The 17,192-nt window shown below is 33.3% G+C and overlaps 3 protein-coding genes across 3 annotated transcripts; all 3 read left to right on the top strand.

Annotated features, from left to right (window-relative positions):
* Positions 1-977: 977 nt before the first annotated feature.
* On the top strand, positions 978-2,626 carry LOC114274511 (Carbohydrate-binding X8 domain superfamily protein). Its single transcript, XM_028216453.2, has 4 exons — positions 978-1,137; positions 1,697-1,725; positions 1,833-2,067; positions 2,198-2,626. The coding sequence occupies exons 1-4, from the start codon at positions 1,068-1,070 to the stop codon at positions 2,221-2,223; spliced, it is 360 nt and encodes a 119-aa protein (XP_028072254.2). The 5' UTR covers positions 978-1,067; the 3' UTR covers positions 2,224-2,626.
* A 3,713-nt stretch (positions 2,627-6,339) lies between these two features.
* LOC145798293 (uncharacterized) lies at positions 6,340-6,963 on the top strand. The gene has a single exon (XM_082885802.1). The coding sequence runs from the start codon at positions 6,340-6,342 to the stop codon at positions 6,961-6,963; it is 624 nt and encodes a 207-aa protein (XP_082741928.1).
* A 5,273-nt stretch (positions 6,964-12,236) lies between these two features.
* Positions 12,237-17,093, top strand: LOC114274488 (solanesyl diphosphate synthase 1, chloroplastic). The gene is made up of 6 exons (XM_028216432.2): positions 12,237-12,825; positions 13,250-13,374; positions 15,513-15,640; positions 15,730-15,833; positions 16,055-16,182; positions 16,294-17,093. The coding sequence occupies exons 1-6, from the start codon at positions 12,594-12,596 to the stop codon at positions 16,840-16,842; spliced, it is 1,266 nt and encodes a 421-aa protein (XP_028072233.2). The 5' UTR covers positions 12,237-12,593; the 3' UTR covers positions 16,843-17,093.
* The last annotated feature ends 99 nt before the right edge of the window (positions 17,094-17,192 follow it).

Below are 17,192 nucleotides of genomic sequence, written 5' to 3'. Positions count from 1 at the left end.
ATCTCAAGTATGTGTGTGGCCTCATTTCCATAGCAAGTTCGGAGCCCATTAGTGTGCTTTGTTGATAGAGCAATGTGCTGATGATATTGGGAGAAATAAATGGAAGTCCTTTACTGAGATGTGCAAAAGGGCAAAAAAAAAAGTACCACCACTTTTACTTTACACCAATCTACTTAGATCAATTCACATGGGCCTCACTCTTTTATTTTCTGCAAAAAAATAAAAAAATAAAAAAAACCTGTTAAGCATGGTGTGTTTACTTTGTATACTCCAATAAATTTACAATGCGAAAGTGCTTGATAGATAATTAACAATATAAAAGTCCAATAATAATACAATAATCACAACCTCAACCCACATAAAATAAATATTAAAAAAAATATCACAATAAAAAGGAAAGAATGAAATCAAGAAAAAACCTATTAGAAGAAATATAATTAATATGTATCGGTAATAAAAAAAAAAATCTTACTTAAAAGTTTCTTTAGGACACGAAAAAACATTTCTCACTAATTTTAAAATATTTTTTATTTTTAAAATATTTATTATATTTTCAAAAGCACTTTTTATATAAATTATAATACTAAACAATACCCAATAACAATTATTATTATCATTTGCCTAATAAAAATCAACTTTTGTAACCTCTTAATTACGATTACTTGGGCTTGGTTAAATAGTTGTATTTACTTTTGTTGAAGAAAAAATAAATAAAGTGAAATAATGAGACAATAAAAGTTGAACAATGAAAAGGTTCACAACTGCCAAGGACAGCCAGTTAAAGAGCAGATAGAGAAAGTCAAGAGAGAGAGTCACATCAGTTTGATGAAATCTTAATCAGCTCCTTTACCTTTTTCCCCAATCGAGTCCACACATAACGGCTCAGCAGTAAATATAGCCGTTATCCCCTTAGCTATACCCTGCCCTTTCCTCTCACTGACTTCAAAATCCACCAACCTTTCCTCTCATATAAAAACGACCCAAACTCCAAACCCAAACCCAAAAACAATCACTTCTCTCACTCCTTTTCCCCCAAAGCACACAGTACTTCACAGATATTCACCACAATGGTTAAATCAACAGCAACAGTAGCAGCAGCTTTCCCTCTTTTTCTCCTCCTCTTGTCCTCCATTTCAGGTACCCATTTCAGTACCTGAAAAAAGGTGCTTCTGTAATTACTGCATTTGCACTGTTGTTTTTTCATGTACTTTGATTGGTTAATTACCAATGTAATTTTCTTGTTCAACTATCATTGTCATGCTTTTTGATCTTTAGTTCTGAACTGGGTTTTCTGAAATTCACTTTTTCTAAACATCCAATTAGTGTAATTTGCTTTCAATCTAAAATAAAAAATTAGTGTAATTTGCTTTAAAAGGGTCTGGTTTTCTTACTTCTTAATTGGGCTCCCTTTCCTTCAATTGCTAACTTTCATAGTTTCCACGAGTTCGAGAAGGGCCCCCGGGCCCATATAGGCCCAACAGCAATCTTCAATCTATTTTTGAACTGAGGGAAACTCTTCCCGTCCTTTAGACTATACTTGAATAGCAATCCTGATTTTCTATCAGTTTGTTTAATCTTGAACTATAATTTTGTATGTTTTTTATGTTTAGATATCATTGATCAGTTTTTTTATATATGTATTTTTTCTCATTTCTTTTCCAACACAACTAATTGACCGCCTTACAATTTTTTGCAGTTGGAACTCTAAAATTGGTGAATGGACAGGTACTTTTTCAAATTCCTCAAATTAGACTCCCCTGCTCTAGCAAAAAGTATAAAGAATGTGATTAGATCTAAATGATTTTGCCTAAATTTTTCAAATTGAATTGCAGAAAACTTGGTGTGTAGCGAAGCCATCTTCCGGCGACTCAACTCTTTTGGAGAACATCAATTATGCGTGCTCGCAAGTCGACTGCAGAATTCTGCAAAAAGGTTGCCCCTGCTTCTCCCCAGACAATCTGATCAACCATGCTTCCATAGTAATGAATCTCTACTATCAGTGTAAGGGAAGGAACAAATGGAACTGTGATTTCAAGAACTCTGCTCTCATCACCATGACTGATCCAAGTAAGTCACGCACAGTAATTTTACAACTCAGATTATTGTGCTATTATTTGCAGTTTGTAGTACTTTCTATGTACTAAAATAACTTCTCTTCTTTTTTTTTTTTCTTTTTTTCCTTTTTTTTTTTTTTCAGGTTATGGAAACTGTGTGTATGAGTAGTGATTTGTGAAAGATTTATGTGTGATTCCAAAGGCCTGTGGTGCATTTTTGGTTTTTTTTCCTAATATATAGCTTGTAATTTTGGACCTCATGCCAATTTTTGTGGGTTATAAGTTTATTGCTGCAGCGCGACAGAGCAAAATTGCAATTTATCCAAATTCTTAGTTGTGTTTGGATAAATAATTTGAGTCGGAATTTGTGGAGACAAATGAAGAAGATAGGGAAAACTGACTGCAATACTAGCTAAATTTTGTACACTTTTTTTCCTTTCCTTTTATTTTTCTTTCACAATTCCCTCATCAATTCCAAGTATGTCCTTAAATTCTTCTCCTTTTTATATATATATTTATAGCAATCAAACAGATAGAATGCCACTGAAGTATTATTTTTTTGGCAGATCAAATTTTTATGATTGAGCATATTGGTTAAATAGGTTGTGACATTCCTTTCCAAAGTACCAAAAGAAAAAAAAAAAAAAAAAACAGTTGTCACATATAATTTTTTTTTTTTTTTTGGTGCAAATATCTAAGATGTCCTACAAAATTATAATTAGGGCAAAAAGATGAGACTCCTTTGTCCGTATTTATTTAAGCATTTCAAATAAGCTAAAAAAAATTATAATAAAATTTCACTTTTTTTGGCCAAATAACTGAAAAAATTAAATAAATTATAATCTAAAACTATAACCAAACACCATTAATTAATTTTTTTTGGCCAAATAACTAAAAAAATTAAATAAATTATAATCTAAAACTATAACCAAACACCATTAATTAATTTTTTTAATCAAATAAATTAACTTACAAAGTAAGACCAACTTACAAAGCAAGACCATAATCAAGACAGTCATCTTATGATGGATAATCCTACGTTTTAAAATAAAATGAAATAAAAGGTTGTCTAAGTATAGAGCGAGAGAGCAAAACTTCTCTTTTTAGGAGATTTTCAGCGGTGATCTAGCAATATTCCAATGGCACTCCGATAATTCCCTTTACACTTCTAAAGTATATATTTTACACTATAGATTTTCGACACCAACAATGATTTCATTCTCTCTCAAGCCTTCTCTCATATGATCATATCATTGAGGGTGTATTTCCTTCTCATTTATGACATCTAGCAGTGCCTGAAATTCAATGGCGACAGGCTTTCCAAATCACGTCTTTGAAAAGATCGGTGATCTTCCTTGGATCATAGCTATTTTTTTTTTTTTTTTGGTTAGAATGACCTTTTGGGGTCTTATTTGAATAAGTTGTTGTTTCTTAATATAAATATTTCTCATATTCTAAAATAAAAATAAAAAAGGTTATATTTTGTTTTGCTCTCTACATGGTATGGCACCCTACATTGCAATTGTACTTTTGTGAATGATTAAGGTTTGGTTTCGAAATAGGTTATTTTAGTAATTTTTTAAATTCTTTTAGTTAAAATATAAGATGAAAAAAGTAATTTTTAATTTAAGATTGAAAAATTTACCCATAAATCCTATTTTGTGAAAAATTGAACCCTTTAGTCCTAAGTTTTTTTATGCACCATTTAGTCCCCTTTTATTTGGTAATGTTGCTTAGTTAATTTTGGGCATTTTGTAGTTTACAATAATACCCTTTGTGGGATTCTTTTTTCCTAATTTTTTTTTTGGGGGGGGGGGGGGGTTCGGTGTGTTGGTTGGGGGATTTGGTAATGTTAACGTGTGCAAGGGTTTTGTTTCACGTTCGGAGGGGAGTGGTGGATGTTCATTGGGTTGTTCCATTGGTTCAAAGTTTCAACTAATTTTTTCAGTCACCCTCATTGTACTGTAACAGGTGAGTAGTTTTTTGGTGTGTTTTTGCATGTGTATATGTCATTGCCCATGTGTATATGTCGTTTTCTGGTTGTCTCGTTGTATTTTTGATTGGTGTGTTTGTGTGGTTATTTTCTGCATTGTTCAACTGATCACATGGCTTCATTGTGGGTAATGGTAACATCCACGTATGCACTGTTGCGTTGATTTGGTTAGTTTCGTGCAATGTTGTTGATGTTATTTGATTTTCAATTTTTTTATTTGGGTGCTTTCACTACCAATGTTTGTTGTTTTTTGGATTTTTGAATTGTTTCAATGTGTATGGTATTTTTTAGGGGGGTGAAGTATGGGTGTGTTGTATATCTCATGGATGTTACGGGCTAATTTAGTACACTATTTTGCAAAATCAACAGCGAATCACTACTGTGTAATGTCAAATGTCATTTTTTTATTCATTCATTGTCGTGTATGTGTTATCGGCCTAATGGTTCAATTATGGGTTGCATGACAAGTATGGATGATGTGTTGTTGTTGTTGTACACTTTTAGGCAAACAAATGTTGTTGTTTGGTTGCATCATGCGATGACATTCGCACAATTGGTCGATGATATTTGTGGGAAGCTCAACAACTTGGTATGGGATGCGGTGTATATGTTGTGGGATGTCCCCGGGTATAAGAAGGTTGACAGTGATGACGATATCTGAAACTTGTTGTGCCTTGCGAAGTCATTTGGGCTGAACCATTTCGATGTTTTTATTCAGATCCGGGAAGCTTCGGTGTGTGGTAATTACAGGGGTGCATATTGCAATGAAGATGAGAATTCGAATATTGGTAATCGGACGTTCGAGATGGACGATTAGATGGATCTGTTACCAAATATTGCCCTAATAAATCAAAGACGTTCTTGTCTGCTCAATGGGCATTCGGGATTACCCATGTTGGACAATGTTTCGTCGGTGGTGCTAATGAATTTCGGGAAATATTATGCAAGTATGCCGTGGAACACGGGTTTCAATTCAAGTATGTGAAAAATGATTCAATTCGCATTACAGTAGTGTGTAAGTTTGCAGAGTCCACAACATGCACATGGTCGGTGCATGCGAGGGTGTTGCCATCGAATGGGATTTTATGCATTAAGAAGTTGGATAGTCTACACAATTGTGGAGCTGCTGTACAAACACATAGAAACCCATGTACGGGGTCCGATTTGGTTTCAAGTGTTGTCGCAGATCAAGTGCATGATCAGCCATTGACGCGTCCTACGGACATTGTGTTTGATTTGAAATATGACTATGGGTTAGATATTAGTTACGGGGTTACATGGTTAGGGGTTGAGAAAGCGATGGATGAAGTCTATAGAGATCACGCTATGTCGTTCGACCAACTGAGGTGGTATAGTGATTCCGTTTTGGAAAAGAACCCAAACAGTTACATTAACCTTGAATTTCACCAACAAACTAGGAGATTTGTTCGGTATTTTATATCATTCTGTGCATGTATAGATGGGTTCAATCATTGTCGGCCGTTACTTTTTTTTGGATGAGACGTTTTTGAAAGGCAGATTCAAGGGGAATTTGCTAGCTGTTACCGCAAAGGACGGCAATAAAGGTGACGTATCAAAATTTTTTCCTTATTTTGTAATCGAAAAATAATTTAACATTTCCGTTCCGATTCTATTTTATGAATCCTTTATACATATATGTACTGCACGTAGGATTTCAAATGCGCTAACATTTTGCATTCCCATGATGTGTACTCCAAATATGGTTGGTCCACTGTTTTTTACAAGGTTGTTTCCGGTGGCCTTCGCAATTGTTGACTCTGAAAATCAACAAAATTGGGAGTGATTTTTACGGAATCTTAAAGAAGTCGTGGGTGACAGGCGTACGTTAACATTCGTATCTGATCGTCAAGCGGGTCTTTTGTAATCTATGCCAATTATTTTCCCTTCGGCACATTACGCATTTTGCTTGCTACATCTTCAAATGAATTTGAGAGACCGAATGAAATATGTTAACGTATCGCACAAAGTTAGGTTGATGCGCAAGCTTCGAGAATGTGCTTATGTGCCTACTATACCATATTTTAATCAGAAAATAGAGGTGTTAAAAGAGTCTAGCCCGGCTGTGATTGAAACTTTTTGAAAGACTTGCATCCATCCCACTGGGCTAACGTGTACTTCATGTAAGTTTGATTGTACCCGGTCCGCGTAGTAGTTTAATGGGTTCATTTTTTTCGATTCATTTTATACATTAAAATGCTAGCAGTTGGATTTTTTTTTTGGGAATTTGGGGTGAATTTTCCTATACCTTTTCGGGGGCAACGTTACGGTGAGATGTGGTTGAGAGCAGCTGAATCATTTAATAACTGGATACGGGAGGCCCGTCATCTTCCAATTACTAGGTTGGTCGATATGGTTAGGGGTCAAATAATGGAACAAATGGCAGAGCGTAGAGTCAAGTCAAGGAAATGGACCGGCGTATTATACCTGAAAATGGAGAAAAAATTGGTCACGGCGTATAATGACAGTAGGGCTTGGAGTGTTAGCCAAGCTAATGACAATGTTTACGAGGTGCACTCTCAACCATCTATTTTGGTTAATGTGACAAGGCGATCATATTCACGTTTCCAGTGGCAGCTGAATGGGTTCCCGTGTTCCCATGCTGTTGTCACTTTTTGTAATAGTGGACAGAATATATACGATTTTATTGAAAGGTACTATCATATTAACGAATTCCAACCTTCATATAGCGGAACAATATATCCAATTTCAACTGTTGAGAAGTCGGCATTTTTGCCCAATGATTTTATGATTGAACCGCTAAAGGTGAAGCGTCCGCCTGGCAAGCCCAAACGTAAGCGAATTCTATCGAAGGATGAGGTTATGCAACGGATTCGTTGTGGTCAATGTGGAAAAATTGGCAACCACAATAGGAAGACATGTAAGGAACCGATTTAGTCATGTTATAACATGCTTATTTTCTGTTCAGATTGTGGGTTCGTTCCCAATTCATTGCAACTTCGTACAGTTTTTCTTTCACAACATTTTTTACCATCAATTTAAACGCAGACATCATAATGCTTTTATGACGTGATAAATAAATATGATGTGGAATGTGAGTTTGTTTTCACATTTTATCATATTGTCTCAAATGCATGGTGCCCTACCACCTCTCATTATATTTAACGGTTGCATTAACCCTTTCACAAAAACATTGCTCAGTTTCACAAATACAAGTGCTCGTAATTTTGTCACCCCACGCCGATTGAAGTAACATAACCCACATTAGCCACACCATTTTTGTTGCTTACTAATAGTTTGGATGTGTGATGTGTATGTGATGTTATATGCAATTTTAATGCATTAATATCAAGTACAAATTTTTTTGGTTGTTTGTGGTGCATTTGAGATCACATGGTATGTACATGTATTATATAGTGTAATACTCCCACAACCGATAACACCATCATCAAAGTAACAATTTCAATGTTTTTGAAATAAATTTTGCCAACACAGATTTCTACACATTTGAAAACACAAACTTGACAATTTCAGATTAACATCCTACATTATAATTTCAGAGTTCACCACCATCCCCTTTCTAACCACAATGCCCACAATGCGAAACTCATGAACACAATAATACGTATGCTTGAATGATCATACATTACGTTATGCACATATACAATTAAGAAACACAATATGAACGATGTTACTTCCAAGAACGACCCTGTTCACGTCGTCCACTTCAAACACTCAAATAGATTCAACTATATATTAAAACCTAACCACTCTACGAATGCATTAATTACTACACAATCAATAAACTGTTTCCAACAGCAACATAGTCAAATTAATATTGTCCCCTAACACCATACCCATATGTCCAAATCACATGAATCCTGAATGTGTATTCGACTAATGCACGTTTAAAATACCCAACAACTATTTTTCCCATTTCAAACCATTATGTGCCCTGCACAAAACCTCAACGATACGCATTGCATATCAACAATTCAACCCCACGAAGGCTACCAAAAACACTAAACAACCAACTTATTCTAATAAAAGCAACATTAACAACAAAAACAACACAGTCAAATAAACATTGTCACCCAACACCATACACAAATGTTCAAATCATAAGCATCCTCAATACGTAGTCGACTAATGCACGTTTGAAATACACACCAACTATTTTCCTATTCAAAACCATTATCTGCTATAGGCATATAATTAACGATACATATTAAACATCAATGATGCAACCGCACAAACGCAAACAAACAAATCAACCAACAATGTTATCCAAATAAAAAGGCCCTAACATGGCTTTCAAAACATTATCAAAAAACAAATTTACATATGATAATCATTCCCCATATCGTACCCAATATCGTCATAAAACCAAACTTAACATTCCACAAACACACGCACACTATCACTTTCAAACAAAAACAACAAATCCAAACACTAATCAGTTGCCCACTCAGACACAGTAACATCATTCCCATTATACGAAAACACTCTTCTTTTCAACATTCAGAACAACAACAACAACATTACATCCGCACACTATTGTAATCATTATCAAACAAAACAACTTTACAAATCAAAAATTGACAATAACGCATTTCATACCTCCATTCCTTACTGTCATTTTCAGACGTCCCCCCCACGTAACACCGACTTCTAATTCGCAGTAAACCTTATTGCAATCGCAGTCCGACGTCAACGTTTACGAGGCCTTTTCGCTTCAACCACAATGTCTTCACAATGAACGTCACTGTGACAACATTGACGAACATTCAAATTAGGGTTCCCATAATGTATGGTTACCTTGCCCCAAATATATCCGCCCTTTCCACTTTCGGATGTAGGTTTTCTTTTTAAAACCCCAAATCTTTCATTCAATTCAACCTCACCACCGCCCAAGAAGGAACTAGTAATGCAACACCATAGGGAACTAATGTCTTATTTCCGTAATTTGACAGAGTGTTAAATGACGAAGCTTGCGCATTAATGTTACCACTCACGAGTGCAATGTATATGCCCTCAATGGTCAATTTTCTTATAATAGGACCTTTCGGTCTACTAAAAAATTTTTAGGACTAAATAGTGTATAAGTTCATAATTTGGGATTTATTGATGCATCACTCTTTAAGATTCTTGATATTAAGGTTTTATAAGATAAATGATATGTAATATTTTCATAGTAGTTGGGGTCTCTCAACATTTTCATAGAGAAATTTCAGCACAGAGAAATTTCACAAAGTAATGAGTTGAAATTTCTCTAATAATAATATTATTGAGGGACCTTAACTAATAATAAAAAATATATTGGATGTTTTACTAATTTTTTAATAAAAGAAATTAGCATGTTTAGGATGATTTTTTTAACTTTTTACAAAAAAAAAAAAGGTATAAAAAGTAAGAAAGATATGGAATTTTTAACTTTTGGGCTCCGTTTGGGACGAAAAAAGTTGGGTTTTTTTGGCTAAAATAGTCACAAAAAATAAAATAGATTTGTTAGTCCAATAAAACAAAATATCACATCCAACCCATAATAATTACATTATTTCTCTCACAAAAAGTCAAAAAAAAAAAAAAGAAGCCAAAAGCCAAAAGCCCTTCACAAACTAGACTTTTGAATCCTAGATTAAAATAACTTAAAAAAAAAAAAAAATTCAACCCACTTTCCAAACAAACCCTTAGTATAGTTTTAAATTTTTTAATTTTTGAGTGACTTTTTAAATAAAAAATTATTATTCTATTCAAATAAATGATAATTGTTATTACATTCTGCGACGAGCTTATCACCATACGATCATTGATCGTCATCCCATGAATTGAATTTTTTTTTTTTTCATTGATTGCAGTTATTAGAGCTCAATTTTTGTTTATTTATTTTTATCAAACTAGTTTTTAGTTTTTCTTTTTTGGATAGTTTATAGTTGTTGTTGTTGTTTTTTTGTTTTGTTTTGTTTTTTTTTTTTTTAGGGGGGGGGGGGAAGCCGGTTTTATTTTTTTGGCCTGTAATAAAAAAAAGCAGTTAGCTTATTAGTTAAAAAATTATTTTACTACAAAAATCTTAATACATTTGGCAAATATATTTTTTAAAAGGAAAAAAAAATGTTAAGCCATCGTTTGGCAAAATAGATTTTTTGCCTCAATAAAATAAAACATTACATCCAACCCATAATCATTACATTTTTTCTCTCACAAAAATAAAAAAATCAAAAAACTCATTATAAATGAAACTTTTTAATCACATATTAAAATAATCAAAAAGCTCTAAATCCCACTAATATAACACTCCTACTATATCTTAATGACGTGGAAGAGAGAGAAAATAGAGAGATAAAGAGAAAAGTGTGGGTCTGTTACTTTACATGGTTCATTCCATATCATTAGGCGTGAATTGGTGGTGCCAAACTAGTACTTCCAAACATTTTTTTTAAAAAAAACAGTCACTTTTGTTACTCTAAAAATGATTTAAAAAGTTAAAAAATTAGAAATCTATTAAACAAACTAATATTTCTAACATTAGTTTTTTTTTTTAAAAAAACTTATTTTTAACTAATACAATAACCTTTTAGCTAATTTATCAAAGAAGGTACAATTGGAAATGAATGTTGTAATTTGTAGTTGAAAGTTCCCAGTGCTTGATTGGATTGGAGAAAGAACACAAATAATGTCGGTTGGCTGGTTCATTTGCGGTCCCGTTAGCATTATGGTTAACAAGATAAAATAATTATTTTATACATTTTTTAAAAATTTTAAATAATAATTATTCCATAAATTTATGGAAATAACATTAATGTATTCCATCAATTTTCCAAAAAAATAAATGATAATCATTCATGTTCTATCAATGACATTCACGTCAAATATGTAAAGATATGAAATTTTAGTTTTTTTTTTTAGTTAAATATAGTCAAAATGTCTACAAAAAGAGAAAATTATTTATATGGTCGAAAAATTTAAAAATTGTTTATAAAGAAAAGTCAAATGTCTTTATAATTTAGGATTTTCGATACAATTAAAAAAAAAATGTTTTTAAACACATTAAATTTTTTTCATGTCACAAAAGTTTTAAAAAATCAAGAATAATCAAATGATAACATCGCTGTAATTTGATTTACAATATAAAAATTGATAATCACAATTAAAGGTTGTTTTGGACACTAACTATTTTAGTTATTTTTTAATTTTTTACGAAAATATATACAAATTAGCAAAGAAAAGTGCTAACCCTTTAATAGTGATTTTTTTTTTTTTTTTTTGACTAAAAAAACTTGGATATGAGGTGGATGGTATCCTAGCATTTCATTGTGACGTCATGATTAAAGTTTGTTTCAATTTTATTTTAATGATTTGAACCGTTCATGTTATAGAATTCGTCGAGTGTATCATCTATATAAAAAATGAGATTAATTGGACATGCATAATCCCATAATTAAACCATTATTGTTTTTAAAAAAATATTAAAATATGAGATTAATTGGACATGCATAATCCCATAATTAGACCATTATTGTTTTTAAAAAAATATTAAAATTATGCTAAATGTGATCTTATTATGAGATACAGATGTGTAATTGACTTTTTTTTTTTTATATATATATAATCTACTTAACAAATTTTATAATATAAATCGTTTAATTTATCAAAATAAATTTAAAAAATGACCCCACAAACTCACATGTGCTCTAACTAGTTCATGAAATAAATTCGGAGCGTTAGATACAGCACCTGAGTTTCAGTTCCGAAAAAACTAGTTCGCAAACTTGTCCTACAAGTAGATTTATCCAAAAATAAAATTTAGAAGAAGGCCATTTCTTTGAAAGAATTATTATCACGTCACTATATTTTTAATTAATCATAAATTAATAAATATTTTTATATTTTTTAATTATTTAATATAAAATTATAGTATATCTTCTATCAATACCAATGCATAAAAAAAATCACGTCACATTGCCTGACCAACCAGTAACTCCTCATTTCTTTGCCCTTTCTTTGAATTTTTTTGTCCTTATCACCAGGGAGACCCTTTACAGTCCTTTGGCCTAATTTGAAAATTTGCTTAAAATTTTAATTTTGACTTCTAATTTATTTTAAATTACATTATCTTTTCATATATATATATATATATATATTTAAAAAAAATAAAAAAATTAACTTTTAGCCAACCCTTTAAAAGCAACTTTTCTCTCAACAACCTGACTGTCCTTGTTTTTGAAAAAACAAAAACTGTGATTATTATATTATATAAAGACAATTGAAACATATGTATGTGGTCTTCTTGGAACCACTCAATACCCATGTACTTGTTATTAACTACACCCATTGAAATTCAACTTCTCTTTCTCTCTCTGAAGACAACAGCTTCTCAGATTAGAACCCAGATCAAATATTCATTGTTATTTGAAGTTTACTTTGTTACTCTCTCACTTCTCAATCTCTGTTTGATTATTTTCTTGGCGGGTTTTTACTGAAATGGGAAATTAAGCAAATTTCTGAGTTGGGTTTTTTCATTTGAGAGAAAAAAATTTGGGTTTTTTTTATACCTGGGATTACTTAAGATGATGCTAATGACACGCTATAATCTCGAGTTTGGTCGAACTGGGTTGGATTTGGTTTCTTGTGGGTGCTCTTCCAATGCTTCGTTTGAACAATTGACGGTGAAAACCTATGCAAAGGGGGTTCACAGGGGTTTTAAAAGAGGCTATGTGGCTCGGAAATTGGCCTGTTGTCGGAGCGGCATTGCTCGGTGTCGTGTTTTCTCTACAATGACTCCGGAGACTATGCTGAATGGTACTTTATTTTTCTTTTTTTAGTTATGCATAATTTGATTTTGTTTTTTATTTCAAAATCTCTGTTTATATGTAGTTTTATCTTACTCTTTCTTTTTGAAATTCTACTTTTTGGAATTTAACTTTTTTTTGGTAGTATAGTTATTACATTTTAACATATTAGTTTTTCAAAATTATTATTTGGTAGTACATTTTTTTAAAAATATCAATTTTCTGAATTGTATTTTTTTTGTATTGTTAATAAATTTAAAAGAATGACAAAATAGAAAATTTATATTATTTTAATCATTGATTCTTGAATAGGAGCTAATATTTTGAGATAATGAAAATTGAAATAAGAGACTAATATTTTAAGATAGGGAAATATCAAATTTGAGTCTAAGCCATTGAAATTGTAGTACTAATTTGTTATGGACCCAAAATAGGGGTTGTATCAGGTCCTCCACCAGTGTTGGACGTGAAGAGAGTTTCTAGAAGCCCTATTTCATTGACAAATATGTTTCAACTGGTTGCTGATGACCTCCAAACATTGAACAAAAATCTACAATCAGTGAGTACCTCTCTGAAAATTTTGATATTGGATTGTATGCTATAAGATGTTCTTATATTCTTTCCTTCAGAAAATCATCATGGTGAAGATTTGTACTTTTAGACTTATTGCTTGAAAACCTATTAAGATTGTTTGGCCATGTGTGCTGAAGAGAATAAGTGCTCGAGAGAGGAAGAGTGGCGTGGTCCACATTGAGTATGTTGTAAGAGGGAGGGGAGAACCAAAATTGACATAGCTCGAGGTAGTGAGGGAAGACATTTTAGAGTCATATTTAGTTAATGGATGCATAGCTCGAGTTGGTGAGGAAAGACATTTTAGAATAATATTTAAGGGATATTCTTCTGAGTGGAATGGAAAAAGAAGATTATTATTCCCGCCCCAATAGTTCAGAAAATGCTTTGTCCAATTCATGGGGTTGTCTTTAACTTTGATATGTTTTTATTAGTTACTTAGTTTGTTAGGCACCATTGGTTGTGGTTTCTGAAGCTACTTTTAGTAGCAAGAAGAGAATTTTATTTGCCATATGTTTTTTTTTTGTTTTGTTTTTTTTTTTTGGTGCAATGGAAAAAATTAAAGCAACAGCTAACTAGGAAATCTCCAGTCAGGAGCATCTAGAGCCAATAATGGCCTAATTTGAGCCAGCGGTTCCATAAAAATCTGAAGCTCCATGGATACTTTATGAGCCTCATGAGCAAGAAAATCTGCACATTGATTTGCCTCACGAGGTCCATGGGATATATGACACATCCAGTTCCACCCCAGAATTTGACAGATTTGAGCCACTAAGTTGTATTCTGCATGTCCCTCAGTTGGATGTTGTATCAGCGACACCGCCCCAAGAGAGTCTATTTCCAAAATAATCAATCGAAAACCCCATTCCCAAGCTAACAACAGCCCTTGCCATATGGCCCACAGCTCCATAGCTATAGCACTCGCCCATCCCATTCTTCTGGAAAATCCTCTAATCCAAAGCCCATGACTGTCTCGAATTAATCCACCAATGCCCGCACAACCTGGATTGCCAGCTGAAGACCCATCAGTATTTATCTTCACGAAATGGCCCATCGGTGGTGCCATATTTTGGGATGAAAATTTGCTGAAATTCTATGTAATTATGATGTCCACTGAAGCTTGATAAAGTATGTGTATAGTAGTCTTAACAGTTTGTGCCCTCAGCTGTGGTGGTAATTATAGAAGCGGTGGAACAATTTTGGCTATTGGGGTGCGTTGTTATTTAGTATTAGAGTGACAATTGTAAGATGGTTGTGGTGACTTGCCAGTTGCTATCAGACAGCAAGGAAGAGGTAACTGAAACTAGACAGCAGTAGGAGCAGAAATGTTCATATTTATTATTTTATTTTATTTTTAATTCCTATCATGGTGGCCGACTATTATATATGATAATGGTGTGTTCTAATGATTTTATAATTCCTTGCTGAACTCTTATTCAAGCGTTAACATTGTCCAAAATAAAGGTTCGTAATTTTTGTTCATGACATAACAGATTTGGAAACATCTACATTCAGAATGAAATAAGTAGAAAAGTCCAATTTGCGTTATCTTTCACAGTTGATCAGACTATTTTCATTGATTTGATTACCATTTTTCATTGATTTGATCAGACCTCTGATTGAAATATAATGCGTGTTTGTTGCCTTCAAAGCTTTGTGTTAATGAAAATTGATATGCAATTGCTCCATATGTTGCATCACTGATTAGAATTATCTTGGCATCTAGAGATGTGATTCAACCAAAATATATTTTCGTAGATGCGCATCAATTCAGATAATGGGAGTAGTTGATTCTTATTAGCTTAGCTAAGCTAAACAAGCTGCCTTTGAGTTAAATATCTCCTCTTTGATTCAAAATCAATCATAAGATTTCTTTTTTGTTTGGTTGCCATTATCATTGTAGTTGAGGTCCTATATGTGCATGAAATTCGAAGAAATGTCTTAATGTCAATTTCAGTTGCTTTACTACTATAAATTGAATTTCATCACCAATATCTTATTCTTCTGCACACAACCACTTACCTTTTATCAACTTCAGATACTTGGATTGACATGTTATCTGAAATACAAGTCTGGCTTCCCATTGTCTATCTATATGCTTCTCTTCTGATGAAAAATTTCTGCTAGATTGTTGGTGCAGAAAACCCAGTTTTGATGTCTGCCGCTGAACAGATCTTTTCTGCCGGTGGGAAGAGGATGAGGCCGGCTTTGGTGTTCCTAGTGTCTAGAGCCACTGCAGAAATTGTAGGCTTGAAGTGAGAGTGTGCAATTTTCTTTGTTAAAATATTCTCTCTGAGATGTTAGATAATATATAAATTTTTTATTCAACACTATTTGTTACCAGGGAACTTACTAAAGAACATAGACGCTTGGCAGAGATTATTGAGATGATCCATACTGCAAGCTTAATTCATGATGATGTATTAGACGAGAGTGACTTGCGAAGAGGTAGGCCTTTAATATTCTGGTGCTCGCTGATTAATAAAAAATGAAGAGTACAGTGATTGGCAATTGCATAGATGCTTTGTTACTTTTTTTCAAAAAAATTGAGCAGCTTCATATATTAGGATGTCTCTTTCAACCATTAAAATGAATAAACTACCTAGATGCTTCAAACACACCTTGGAATGCACTCTCTTCATCTCTTACATGTTGCTGCCTATTTGCAGGAAAGGAAACTGTTCACCAACTCTATGGTACTAGAGTGGCAGTCCTTGCTGGCGACTTCATGTTTGCTCAGTCATCATGGTACCTAGCCAATCTTGAAAACCTTGAAGTCATAAAGCTCATCAGCCAGGTATGCATCATAAGCTTTTGGAACACCTTTTTGTTCATAAATTATAAACTTTGGAAAACAGAAACAAAAACGAAGGTTATCAAAATTTGCTATACTGGCATATTATGGCAGGTTATCAAAGATTTTGCTAGTGGTGAAATAAAGCAGGCATCAAGTTTGTTCGACTGCAACGTTGAACTTGACGAGTATTTGATCAAGAGCTACTACAAAACAGCTTCCTTAATTGCCGCTAGTGCCAAAGGAGCTGCCATTTTTAGTGGGGTTGATAGAGGTGTTACTGAGCAAATGTATCAATATGGTAAGAATCTTGGTCTATCTTTCCAAGTTGTTGATGACATATTGGATTTCACACAATCAGCGGAGCAGCTGGGGAAGCCAGCTGGCAGTGACCTGGCAAAAGGGAACCTGACTGCACCGGTAATTTTTGCACTAGAGAAAGGACTGAAACTGAGAGAACTCATCGATTCCGAATTCTCTGAGACTGGTTCGCTTGGTGAGGCCATTGAATTAGTTAAGAGTTGTGGGGGGATCGAGAGAGCCCAAGATCTAGCAAGAGAGAAAGCTGATCTTGCAATCCAAAACCTTCAGTGTCTTCCTCAGAGCACGTTTCGATTTGCACTTGAGGGAATGGTGAAGTATAATCTAGAGCGGATTGCTTAGATATGGAAAACATCTAAAGTAGAAGATAATTATGTTTGAAGTCGAAGCCATTCTTGACAAGAATTTGTTTAAGCATTCAAGGTGAGGAGCTTAAAGCTGCTTGTGATTCGGCACATATACAACCTTCTCAAAATAACATTATTCAATGATTGTTGTACACTAGCGATGTCTGAGTTAACAAATAATATCGAGCAATACTATTTTCTCGGGCTTATAGATCAATAAATTTTGAGTTCCATATTGGCAGCTTATGAATTTGTTTATCATTTGTGGATGTTTCAGTTTATATGCTGCTTCTTGTTAGTTTTCAGGATAACAGTTGGTTTTTTTTGTACATGGAAGAGGCCTGA

The sequence above is a fragment of the Camellia sinensis genome, chromosome 8 (assembly GCF_055761805.1).
Source record: "Camellia sinensis isolate YWXY chromosome 8, ASM5576180v1, whole genome shotgun sequence".
Classification (NCBI taxonomy): domain Eukaryota; kingdom Viridiplantae; phylum Streptophyta; class Magnoliopsida; order Ericales; family Theaceae; genus Camellia; species Camellia sinensis.
The sequence above is the reverse complement of the archived record's forward strand: the minus strand, read 5'-3'. Positions and strand labels throughout refer to the sequence as shown.

Excerpts from the sequence above, each read along its gene's own strand:
- LOC114274511 (XM_028216453.2), top strand. The coding sequence starts at position 1,068 with ATGGTTAAATCAACAGCAACAGTAGCAGCAGCTTTCCCTCTTTTTCTC. Across the intron at positions 1,138-1,696 it reads CCTCTTGTCCTCCATTTCAG|TTGGAACTCTAAAATTGGTG; the intron begins GTACCCATTTCA and ends AATTTTTTGCAG. Across the intron at positions 2,068-2,197 it reads CATCACCATGACTGATCCAA|GTTATGGAAACTGTGTGTAT; the intron begins GTAAGTCACGCA and ends TTTTTTTTTCAG.
- LOC114274488 (XM_028216432.2), top strand. The coding sequence starts at position 12,594 with ATGATGCTAATGACACGCTATAATCTCGAGTTTGGTCGAACTGGGTTG. Across the intron at positions 13,375-15,512 it reads TGAACAAAAATCTACAATCA|ATTGTTGGTGCAGAAAACCC; the intron begins GTGAGTACCTCT and ends AATTTCTGCTAG. Across the intron at positions 16,183-16,293 it reads TCATAAAGCTCATCAGCCAG|GTTATCAAAGATTTTGCTAG; the intron begins GTATGCATCATA and ends ATATTATGGCAG.
- LOC145798293 (XM_082885802.1), top strand. The coding sequence starts at position 6,340 with ATGTGGTTGAGAGCAGCTGAATCATTTAATAACTGGATACGGGAGGCC.